Below are 12,616 nucleotides of genomic sequence, written 5' to 3' on the forward strand. Positions count from 1 at the left end.
ACCATGCCCTAGGTCTATCCCCTTGGCATTTTTTTCTAATGACACCAGTTTTATTGCTTTAAACAAAACACATTTCTTTCATCATTAGAAAAAAAAAATGAGTTAAAAGTTTTTAAAAATTACCATTAATGCTGTTATCTTCCTTTTCCTTCTATAATTTACCTTCTGACCACTGACTATTTTGCATTTATCGTAATTCCCCCAACAAAATCCATTGACTACTTTTGATAAAATTCAATTATGTTATCTTTAAAAAATGGCTTAAGAGTATTTTCATGCATTGGTTGCATTTTTGTGGAAGTCAATGCAATTTAGCCTTAATTGATTAAAAGTAGTAATGATGGTACAAACTAGAAAAAAGTGGTCAGTTGTTATAATAGGATATCTAATTATGTAGGCAGTTGTACATGCTTCTGTCAGCAGCTGGTCTGAATAACAGAGCTTCAGCGGTTCAAGTGAAGCTCTCCATAAACCATCACAAGTAAGAACTTAAAGTCATGTCCTACCAACAGGGTCAGTAGCGTAATTTCAATCCCCTGCAATACAATATCAGTACAGTTCCCTTCCCATAGTGGGCAATTCCAAAAAGAATATGTAAAATATATTAACAAAGATTCATCGTTAAAAATTCTTGGAACTTTTTTCCCCCCAAAATAGGACTTTATACATGGTTATCTGTTTTGCATGAACAAGTTTTCCCTTATGGGACTCAGGAGTAGAAATAACCTTTCAGGGTGAAAGTGCTTTTTCTTTTTTTAGTTACTAATTTTATTTTAGATCATGGGTATGTTCTAGTTTTTCTTCTTTGATGAAGAGGTAAGGCAGGCTTTTTTCCAAAGCACAATTTCTAGAAATGCTATGTTGCTTTCTAAACTTTTTTCACAGATATGGTATTTTACATTTATTCAACATATTTCTGTTACTTTGTTGAATTTTTTATTAGTAAATACAGAAAGTAGTAACTCTATGAAATAAATCATTTGCAGCCAGATGACACCAAAGCTGTATGATGAAAAACTTGTAATAATTTGTATAAATACAAGTACACAGTTTTTATCATTTTAATGACAAATTTATAAGGACTAAAAGATTTTTTGTATAATGTTGACTAGATGTTATTAATTTTTATTTTTAATAAAGCTTTGGACAATTTATTTATTTTTGCTTAATGCTAGATACTGATGGAGTTTCCCCAGATTGTTTTTGAACATCCTCAAAAACATGCGATAGATGCAGAAAAGAAAATTGAAGGAAAGAAAATTGAACCACATGTTTGCTTTGATAGCAGCAGACAATGTTCTGGAAAAGAAGCCATTCTTTATAAGCTTGAAACTGCTGAAGAAATTGACCGGAAACATCAACAGGACAGTGATCTCTCTGTGCAAATGCTAAAAGATTTTCTTGAAGATGACGTTGACATGAATCAGTACTTTTTACCACCAAAGTCATTGCTGCGATACGCTCTTTTGTTAGACATTGTTAAGCCCACTTGCAGAAGGTCCATGTGCTTTACGAAAGGGTAGGTTTTAAAGAGACTCTATTCATAGTATGTCCAAAATAACCAGGTTTTTATACCCATTGTTTTGTTTAGTTCTTCTCGAAACAAGGAGCATTTTATAAAATGTTTCTGCTAGAATGATTTTTTCCCCTTAATTGCCTGCTTTCATGTTCCAATAGAATGCACAAATAAAAATTCCTTCTGGCAGAACATTATGTGCAGAACCCACAGAAGTGCTCATAAAAGACGATGCCATTTGTTTGGTGACTTTCATAGGAGCTTAATTACCCATGGTGGAAACATTGTTTGTAAAGATGCTGAATTGCTGATTTTTAGCACTTTTTTTTTATGGTACATCAGACCTCAAAAATTTATATCCACTCATGATCAGTATAGAAGAAATTAAATTTTAGTATCAAAATATAAAATTGAATCATCTGGCACATGTTAGAGTACATTTTAAATTTTATTCAGTTGTGCCCCAGCTGGGTGGCTTAGTTGGCTGAAGTATTGTCCTGTATGCCAGAAGGTTGTGGTGTTCCGTCCCTGTCTGGCACGCATACAGGAGGCAATCAATCAGTATCTCTCTCTCTTTCTCTCTCCCCCTTCCTTTCTTTCTAAAATCAATAAACATACTTGGGTGAGTATGAATTAATTAATCATGTTTATTCAGTTTTAAAAATAAGTAATATATTCTTATGGTTCAAAATGCAAAAGGTACTAAGATTTTAACACTGCCTTCCACTCTGTCTTTTGGCCATTCAGTTTCCCTCTCTAGATGCAACCAGTAATTTCAATTTACTGTCTAATCTTCCAGAGGTAGGTACTATGTGTGAGGGTGTATTTAAATATATCTGTATATTTTACCCCCTGCTTTAAGTAAGTGGTAACATATTGTTTCCATTATCATGTGCCCTTTTTATTGCACAATATAAATTGGATATTATTACATGTAAGTACATAAAGAACTTTTCTATTCTTTTACTGCCTGGCTTATTTCATGTAGCATAATGCTCTTCCCTTTAAGTGGAACCTAATCAATGAAACAAGCAAGCAAAATATAACCAGAGACATTGAAACTAAGAACAAACTGGCAGTAACCAGAGGGAGGTGGAGGAGCTAATGGGGGGGAAAAGTGGGGAGGGTTTTCAGGAACAACTATAAAGGACACATGGACAAAACCAAGGGGGGTTGAAATCAGGGGAAGGGGATGGGGCTGGCTGGGGGGAGCAGTGGTGAGGGGAAAATGCAGACAACTGTTGAACAACAATAAAAAAATAAAATAATTCTGAGCTAAAACAATAAAAGCGTAAGATGAAAAACAACAATAACAACAACAAAAAGAACTTTTCTCATGGTATGGGTATATCATAATTTCTTTTACTGGTTACCTTTGGGTTAGTTCTTAAATGTCAATATATTCTTCATCAATTATTTAAAACTTAGAAAGAAGGGAAAAATTAGACCTTTCCAGAAAATTCTATAAAAGATTTCTGGCTCTGCTTTGTTAATGCCATTCAACTTCATTACTTACATGGTTGTATGATTTGCAACTCCAAGCCTTCTCTTTTACCTACTAGTTCTCTGTCTTCACAAAACATTATGCTTCTGATATCATCATACCAGACTCATTCTGATTTTATCATACTTTGACCTTGTACTTCCAGGGGAATTGGTTTATTGCTTTTCATTATCTTAAGTGACTTCACTCAGCTGTTGTGTATTTCCAAGTCCAATAGTTTCTTTTTAGGATTCTAATAAAATAAGGCATCAATTTTGTAATAAAAGACAATCTTTAGATTTTTTTGTAATTATATAGTATGAAAAAAGCCTTACTGTAAAAGTCTGTTTTAGCATAGATAGTATATATACATGCATATATAATGACATATGAGAAAACAATTTGAAAACAATTGTTCCCCAATATGAATTTTTTCTTTAATTTATATTTAATATTGATCTATTAGGAAAAAATATAATGATAATATGTTGAACAACCAGATTGGCAATTATCTAAGGGAAGAAACATTAGTAACACGTTGCAACGGTCTCATGTTGGCCATGGTCCCAGAGAGCAGGGTCTGTGTTTGTGAGAAGAAACGGTGGCTCCCACATTGTAAGAAGGGGCAGCACTTGATTGCCTCCACGTAACATTTGGTTTAAAGTGGAAGGGGTGCAAATTCTGAGTAGTATTTGTATATAAAGTTGTAACAAGTGCATACTTACTGGTGGTGAACATTTAAAAATGACGATACACAGAAATGACAATTGGTAATACACAATTCAGAATAATATTTACACTGTTCACAAAACTATGCCAAGTTTAGTGTTTGAGAAGTTTAAATAGAATGCTGTTATATTTCTCACCTAGTAATCTTCAATTACCAAGCATATTTATGTGATGATATTCAAAATGTTTCAGAAGGATATAATCGTATTTAAGATTGATTTATTCAGTAAATATTTTTCAAAATTTCATTAACAAATACATTAGATGCGATATAATATTTGTATTAATTTTTCAGTTATGGAAGGTACATAGAAGGAACAGGATCTGTGTTACAGACCACAGAGGATGTGCAGGTACCATACGCATGCTTTAGAAGCAAATTATTTGAAAATTATTTTAAATAAAATGTTTAATACTTAAAATTTGATGTCAAAATAATTGTACATGTTTCACTGGGAATGAATACATATATATAATTTATTCATATTTATATTCAGATATCTCAATTCTTTACTACAGAAAAATTTCTTTTTCTTGTATAAGTTTATGTACAAAAATTATTTTATGTTTTTATTTTTTTTTTTATTCCTACCTTCTGGATTTTTTTATTCCATAAAGAGTAAATTGACATGCAGTGTACAATAGTTAATTTCTCTAAAATTATGCATACATATCTTAATATTGGAGACTTCCTTTGTAACACATACTATAAAACTGAATTTTAAGGAAAGAAATTATGTTTTAGTAAGACATTTTATTAATGCTTCAATTATAGTCTTTATGGTATCCTGGTTGCATATAAACTTAATAATATATTACAAGTTTTATACTTTTGAATAAGTTTGAAATGAAATCACATTATCTTCTTTTATGCCGATTTAAACTCTTAATAAAATATACTCATTTTTTAAGCCAAAAATCCTATCAGAGGCATGAATATCTGTATTTGTGAGATTATATTTACTGAATATATTTTATCATTTTAAGAAAATTTGATGAAATTGATCATAAATAGTAAATATTTTAAAGATGTTAAAGCATTGTAAAATTGATTTAATGGTTGATTGAGTTTCCTTTTTGTAAATCTTTCCCTATACTTCTTTTATGTTATATCACTTATTGTTTATATTTTTATAATTTAATTTTTGAGGGATCAAAAATGACAGATACACTGCAAGTATCCTGATCTGTTGAACATTAGCTTTTGTTCATTTTCAAAGTTTATGTTGCCACATATGAGCCAATTATATAGTTTATAGAAGAGACATTTTCCTTGTGCCGCCATGTGTAATAGCAGACTATATGGCTGTCTTTTTAAACTGTCTCACAACAAATGATCTTAACAAATCTAGGTGCATTCCACTTCATCAGTTATCTTGGATTTTTTCTTACAGATTGAGAATATCTACAAATCTCTTACTGATTTATCACAAGAAGAAAAGATTAAAAAATTGTTAATGCTTAAACTTCGATATTTCACTCCTAAAGAAATAGCAAATCTCCATGGATTTCCTCCAGAGTTTGGTATGTGGGATACAAGCAGACAGCTTTCATTTATTAAAAGTCCCAAAGTTCATTAGGGACTCACATGTGCAGTTTATGAAGAAACCCTTGCTCAGACAGATAGACGTAAGAAACTTTTTTGCTTTCCTGGTTGTGCAATTTTGACAATTTTCTTCCCTCACCCTTCCATGTTCATTTATAACCTGCCTCAATACATTCCCTTCAGACTTAATTCCTCTTCTCCCTTTATCCAGTGATGGTCCGGAGTAATTTTCAGGCACTGAGCATCAAATCAGCAATTCCTCACCTTTCCCATGGATGGATGTTAACAGTATCTCCCATTTCCAGCTTATTTTCTTGCTTTTAGAGGTTCTATTCTAATAACCCAGTACTAAATCATGTGAAAGAAGGCCTAGAATTGTCTTTTTGTATGAAGAAATTAAAAGGTGGTTGAGGAATTTATTATTTTTGTGTAAGGGGTTTACTCTCCTTGAAGATGCATTTTTATCAAGTATGTGCCTTTGTCCTTCCCTACAAGGTTTAAGTGGAGAAAAGAGAAGGTGGAGGAGTGGTCTAGGAAGGAGCTGTCCTCATGGGAAGAATGGGTGACTCAGGAGCACAGATGCCAGAACTGACAAAAACGAGGGAATCCCAAGAACAAAAATAAGATAGATCCAGTTACAGAGTAAGACAGGACCTAACTCATTTGCAGTCCAGGAATTCCCAGGGTTGTTGCTATTAAGAGATGGGACATATTGCTGTCGCTTCTCAGAGCAGCCCTGCCATTCCTGACCACACCTCCTTGGTGCCCATGCTCTCCCTCTTAGGTGGGGTGTGTAGGTTCCCATACCTGGCTCATGAGAAGGTGAAAGACAGCCTCTTTAACATGCTTCCAAGGCTATACAAGGAGGGAATGTGTTTTTGACTCTGATTGCAGTTTGAAGGCCAAAAAGCCAAACTATCAAATCTAGTGTTGCTTTAATAGTAATATAGTACTATTCTTGAAGCACATAATGGGCTAAATGGGTTATGTTTTAAATTCTAAATAATGGATTTACAGAAGAAGTTTTAGAACACATCCTTTTGTACAGTGTGAACAAACTGCTAATATAATTTGACCAGCTCTGGGTAATTGCTTCTCTGAGTAGTCGCAGCAAACAGATTTATTTTGTACTCTTGTCTTTTTCTTGGTGATCTCATCGGGTCACAGATATCCTGGGGAGCGTTATTTAAGAAAAACACAGACTTTCCTTGTCTTAGTTTATGTCACAGAGTGAGTGAGAACATCATAAAACAAAGAGTTGAGGATTAAACTCAAGAATTTAATTCCCAGCCTGCTTTCCTCATTTGTTTTTTTCTTCTTTTTTTAGAATGAGCAAAGGTACTTTCCATAGTACTAAAAAGAGAAAAGAGATTACTATCTAATAACAACTGATTCCTAAGTTTTATGTGAGTGCTTTTGCAAACAGTAGCCATCATTTTCATAGTATTGAAACTTAGCATGGACCCCAGAGTCTGACTGAGTTTGAATCCTAGCTCTACCTAAACCACTTGCTGCCTTAGTTTACACATCTGTAAAATGGAGATGTTTACACCAATGGAGATGTTTACACCAGGGTTGTTGTGACAGTTAGTCAGTATTTGTAAAATGTTTATACAATGACACTTAATATAAAATATAAATGTTAGCTTTTGTTTTGTAAATCATAAACATTTGTTTTTATAGCCTTTAGTTCATATATACACATTCCCCATTAAGATTTGGATGGGTGAAATATATGTATAATACATATGAGAAAGCCTTTTTCATTGCTTACCTTCTTTCAAAACATGTAATCTGTTTGTGCAGCCAGACTTGCCCTGATGTCACCAGTAAGCAGCTCTCTGGCAGAACCGCCCTTCATGTGTGCTCTTGACATTATTGACTCCAGCTCCACAATGGGCATTGTTTGACCTGCCTGTCCACTAGCATTGATGGGTTTGCATTGATTTTTCCATACATTTTGTCCCGGTTCCCTCTGTGGCTAGCGGCGTGCATTTGTGAGATAGCAGGCTTTGGAAGAGAAGAACACTACCTTACACTTGCTAAATGAAAGCTGCTAGCTTGACCTCACTAATTCTATGTTTTTGTTTATGAGGATTATTATTATTTTTAATGTACCTAAGCTTTTTAAAGCCACCTTTAAAAAAGTTATGTAATTTTCCCATAATCTGGATTAGATTTTAATATTTATATTTATATATAAAATGCACATACATATATAATTTTTACAAATATGATTTATTTTTTAAAGATTGTATTTATTTATTTTAGAGAGAGGGGAAGGGAGGGACAAAGACAGGGAGAGAAACATCTATGTGAGAGTGAAACATCAATCAGTTGCTTCTCATACCCCCGAATGAGGACCAAACCCACAAACCTGGTATGTGCTCTGACCAGGAATTGAACTGGTGACCTTTTGCTTTGCAAAACGACACTCAACCAACTTAGCCACACTGGGCAGGACCAAATCTGACTTATTCACAAATGTTTCTTCCCCTCTGATGTAATCTTAATATTACAAAAGATCATCCTTATCATGATCTTTTTGTAGATATATTTGTACCTGTGGCTACTTGGAACTTACTAATTTTTGAGATGACTAATATGCTTGCCTAAGACATATTATCTTTATAATAGCAATTTTATGATTATGCTTAATTGCAAATATAATTTTATAATGGCAATCACGGTTACTTTATTGTAAGTATAATGTCAAGTGTTGATGAAGCAACTTTATCCTCATCAGATATTTCTGCCTTTTGGTCCTCAAAAGTATATGAAATTTTGCTATTCTTAAAGCTCTTCAATTCATTATTTTTAGTATGTAAATTGCTTTTCTTTTATATAATTGTTATGTCAAAGGGTACTGAATGTGAATTTCCAACACTGTAACTAACATTATGCACAGATAGTCTTTTATGTTGGTACTCACAAGGCTTTGTTCCAGGAAATGTAGCGTTCATGGGCCATTTTGTTTTGAAAAAGAATGTAGGAAACAGAAGTTCCCTATGAGAAAGTCGGTTTGTGCAAGCAAAATATAAAAAACAACTGTGAGGAACTTTTATCCAGAGTATATAAAGAACTCTTACAATTCAACAATAAGAAAAAGAAGAATAATCATATTTTTTAAATAGGCAAAGGATTTGAATAGACACTTCTCTGAAGAAGGTAGACAAATGGCCAATGAACATACGCTCAACATCGTTAGTTATGAGGGAAATGTAAATCAAAACCACAATAGATACCATTTACATACAGATACAATAGATACAGAAAGACAGTAACAGTTTTGAAAAAGATGGAGAAATCCCTTGTACCTTTGGGAATATCAAATTGTATATCAACTTGGGAATATCCAAATTGCTTTGGAAAATAGTCTGAATGTCCCTCAAATGTTAGAATTAGAGTTCTGGTTTGACCCAGCAATTTCACCCCTAGATGTATATCCAAGAGAATTAAAAATAAATGTCCATGAAAAACTTCTACATAATGTTCATAACAGCATTGTTCATAATAATCAAAAAGTAGAAACAACTCAAACTTCTGAATGCATAAATAAAATGTAGTATATCCATATAATAAAATATTATCTGACCATAAAAAGAAATGAAGTATTGGTGCATTCTATAACATAAATGAACCTTGACAACATTTTGTTAAGTGAAAGAAGCCAGAAACAAAAGCAGCATATTGTATGGTTTCATTTATATGAAATGTTCAGAATTGTCAAATCCTTAGAGACAGAAAGTAGATTACTGGTTGAAGGGCAGGGAGGGGCAATGGTGAGTGACTGCTAATGGGTATTGACATTAAAAAATTGAGGTATAATTGACATAATATGGTTTCAGTTTCAGGTATACAATGATTGAATATCTGTATAAATTGTGAAATGGTCACTACAATGAATCCAGTTAACATTTGTCACCATACATAGTTATAATTTTTTCTTTTTTTTTCCCCTTGTGATGAGGGCTTTTAGGATCTACCCTCTTAGCAGCTTTCAAACAGGGAATACAGTATTATTAACTATAGTTTCCTGTGCTGGACATTACATCTCCCTAGCTTACTTATTTTATAGATGGAATTTTATACCTTTTTATCCTCTTCCCCCATTCTGTTCCCCCTCCCCCCATACCATCACCACCAGTCTTTCCTCGGTATTTGTTTGTTTTCTTGCTTGGCTTGTTCTTTAGGTTCCACATATAAGTAAGATCATGTGGCATTTGTCTTTCTCTGTCTGACTTACTTCACTTAACATAATGCCCTTACTCTCCAACCATGTTGTTGCAAATGGCAAAATTCCATTCTTTTTTGTGGCTCAATTGTATTCCATTGTACGTACTGTATATATGACATTTTCTTTTCCATTCCTTTGTTGGTAGACACAGGTTATTTCCATGTCTTAGTTACCATAAATAGTGCTGCAGTGAACATAGAAGTGCACATACCTTTTCTAATTAGTATTTTTGTTTTATTGAATAAATACCCAAAAGTGAAATTACTGGATCATGTGATAGTTCAATTTTTTAATTTTTTGAGGAGCCTCCATACTTTTCCCACACTGGCTTAACCTATTTGCATTCCCATCAGTGGTGTGCAAGAGCTCCCTTTTTCTACATCCTCACCAACACTTTTTAGTACTTGTCTTTTTGAAACTAGCCATTCTAACAGATATGAAGTAACATCTCATTGTAGTGCTGATTTGCATTTCCCTGATGCTTAGTGATGTTGGGCTTCTGTTCAGGAGCCTGTTGACCATCTGTATGTCTTCTTTGGTGAGATGTCTATTTAGGTCTTCTGCCAATTTTTTTAATTTAATTGTTTAGCTATTTTGGTTTTGGTTTTTGCTATGGATTATATGAGTTCTTTATATATTTTGGATATTAAGCCTTTATCAGATCACAGATATTTTCTCCTATTCAGTAGGTTGCTTTTTGTTTTGTTTTCTTGATGATTTCCTTTGCTGTGCAGAAGTTTTTTACTTGTAGTCTTACTTGTTTATATTTGCTTTTGTTGCTTTTGCTCTTGGAGTCATATACAAAAAAATTATTTGCAAGACCTTGTGTCAAGGAGCTTACCATCTGTGTTTTCTTCAAAGAGTTTTATGGTTTCAGGTCTTAATATGTTCAAGTCTTTAATCTGTTTTGAGTTAATTTTTGTGTACAATGTAAGATAGCGTAGTTTCATTCTTTTGCATGTGACTGTCCAGTTTTTCAAACACCAGTAATTGAAAAAACTGTCCTTTCCCCCATTTTATCTTCTTTCTTCCTTTTTCACAAATTAACTGATCATATATGCATTGGTTTATTTCTGGATGCTTCCTTTTTCTACATCCTGTTGTTCCTATTGTGTTCCACTGATCAATGAGTCTGTTTTTATACCCATACTGTACTGTTTTGATTACTATAGGTTCCCAATGTAGTTTGAAATCAGGGAACATGATGCTTCTAGCTTTGTTCATCTTTCTCAAAATTGTTTGTGCTATTTGGGTCTTTTGTGGTTCCAAATGAATTTTATGATTGTATGTTCTTTTTCTGTGAAAATAGCCATGGGAATTTCATTAGGTATTGCATTGAATCTGTAGATTGCTTTGAGTAATACGGACATTCAAACTATTGTAGTTCTTTCAGTCCATGAGCACAGAATATCTTTACATTTATTTTTGTCTTCTTCAGTTTCTTTCATTCAGTGTCTCATAGTTTTTATAGTACAGGTCTTTCACTTCCTTAGCTGAATTTCTTCCTAATTATTTTATTAATTTTGATGCAGTTATAAATTGTTTTCTTAATTTCTCTTTCTGATAGTTCATTATTAGTGTATAGAAACAACAGATTTTCATGTGTTGATTTTATATCTGCAACTTTACTGAATTTATTTATTCTAACCATTTTTTGGTTGAATAGTTAGGGTTTTTGTATACAATATCACATCATCTATATATAGTGATAGTGTTACTTCTTCCTTGAATACCTTTTTTATTTCTTTTTCTTGCCTAATTGTTCTGGCAAGGAAGTCCAATACTGTGTTGAATAAAAGTGGCAAGAGTGGACATCCTTGTCTTGCTCTGATCTTAGAGGAAATTGTTCAGCTTTTCACCATTGGATATGATGTTAACTGTGAGCTGGCTTTCTTTTTCAGGTGATTAAAATGTTCTGGGACTAAATAATAGAGATATATGAAAAACTTGTGACTATATTAAAAATCACTGAATTGTACAATTTAAAAGGGTGAATTTTATAGAATGTGAATTATATCTTCATAAACCTGTTATTAAATAAAACAACTGTGAAATAATGGTAGCCACTGCTTTTCCTCAAGTGCACTAACATGCAGATTTCTAGGAGTTCTGTGGATGTTAAATGTAAATATGTGTGTGCATTGTGCATAATATGATGTGCAATGTGATGTGACAATATCACATCAAGTAATACACTTACATAATGTTTTGGGTTCTAAATTCTCATTCGTTAATTGAACTTTCTGGAGACCTCAGGGACTTAGTTGTGTATATGACCACTGTGATTTTACTAAAGGATATATCCCTTTATCTCTGAAAGTTATTATTATAAATTGTTATCTCTCTTTTTCTAGGATTTCCTGAGAATGTAACAGTGAAACAGCGTTATCGTCTACTTGGAAATAGTCTCAACGTGTGCGTAGTAGCTAAACTGATCAGAGTCCTCTGTGAATAATTTTAACATGACTCGGAAAGATGGGCACAGTGTTCCGTCATATCCATGTGGTAATTCTGAAATTCTAGTTTGAATTAACTTTGATGGAATTCAACTAAATTACCTTGTTCTGTCTTTAATATAAAACTTGAATTTATCACAAAAAATGACAACTTCCTTCCTTAAATTTAGACTACTGTGTTTTGTAAAGTGAAATTGTTATGCTTTAGGTGAATATATTTTCATATGAAATTTTTAAGTATATATGTAAAATGTTCTCTTTATAGCATGCTATAAACAAATTTAGGAACACTAAAATTTTAATGTCTACATCAATATTTTATAAAATGTCATAATAGGCATATTATAGTGAACCTGAGAAGTTGTATATTTTTGTGTTAATTGAAGAGGTCGCTTTATGAATCTTGTCATTTTATTTTTTGTCACATGATTATTCCTAATTCTAAAATAATGATTCTAATTCTAGTCTGTTTCAGATATTGAGTGTTTTACTTAATTTTAATACCTTAAACATTCCTTTATTTTACTTAAATGCTTATAATATTTTAAACCAAATTATTTTCACTCACCTTATATAACAGTCTGAAGAAACTGTCAGAAAAATAATCCTAAATGTTTGATTACCACTGTATCAGGAAGCCACAGAATAA

General features: G+C 32.7%; 1 protein-coding gene across 6 annotated transcripts in view; it reads left to right on the forward strand.

Annotated features, from left to right (window-relative positions):
* Window positions 1-12,368, forward strand: part of TRDMT1 (tRNA aspartic acid methyltransferase 1) — a 44,594-nt gene extending 32,226 nt beyond the window's left edge. For 5 of the 6 annotated variants that reach the window (XM_036023789.1, XM_028506602.2, XM_036023781.1 and 2 more), the window contains 4 exons: window positions 1,176-1,519; window positions 4,024-4,081; window positions 5,123-5,252; window positions 11,866-12,368. In XM_036023789.1, the coding sequence (XP_035879682.1) occupies window positions 1,176-1,519; window positions 4,024-4,081; window positions 5,123-5,252; window positions 11,866-11,966 (633 nt within the window). In that variant the 3' untranslated portion in view covers window positions 11,967-12,368. The remainder of the gene's footprint in view (window positions 1-1,175; window positions 1,520-4,023; window positions 4,082-5,122; window positions 5,253-11,865) is intronic. The other variant, XM_036023806.1, reaches the window with a different exon arrangement.
* Window positions 12,369-12,616: the final 248 nt, after the last annotated feature.

This window comes from Phyllostomus discolor, chromosome 1, assembly GCF_004126475.2.
Source record: "Phyllostomus discolor isolate MPI-MPIP mPhyDis1 chromosome 1, mPhyDis1.pri.v3, whole genome shotgun sequence".
Taxonomy (NCBI): Eukaryota; Metazoa; Chordata; class Mammalia; order Chiroptera; family Phyllostomidae; genus Phyllostomus; species Phyllostomus discolor.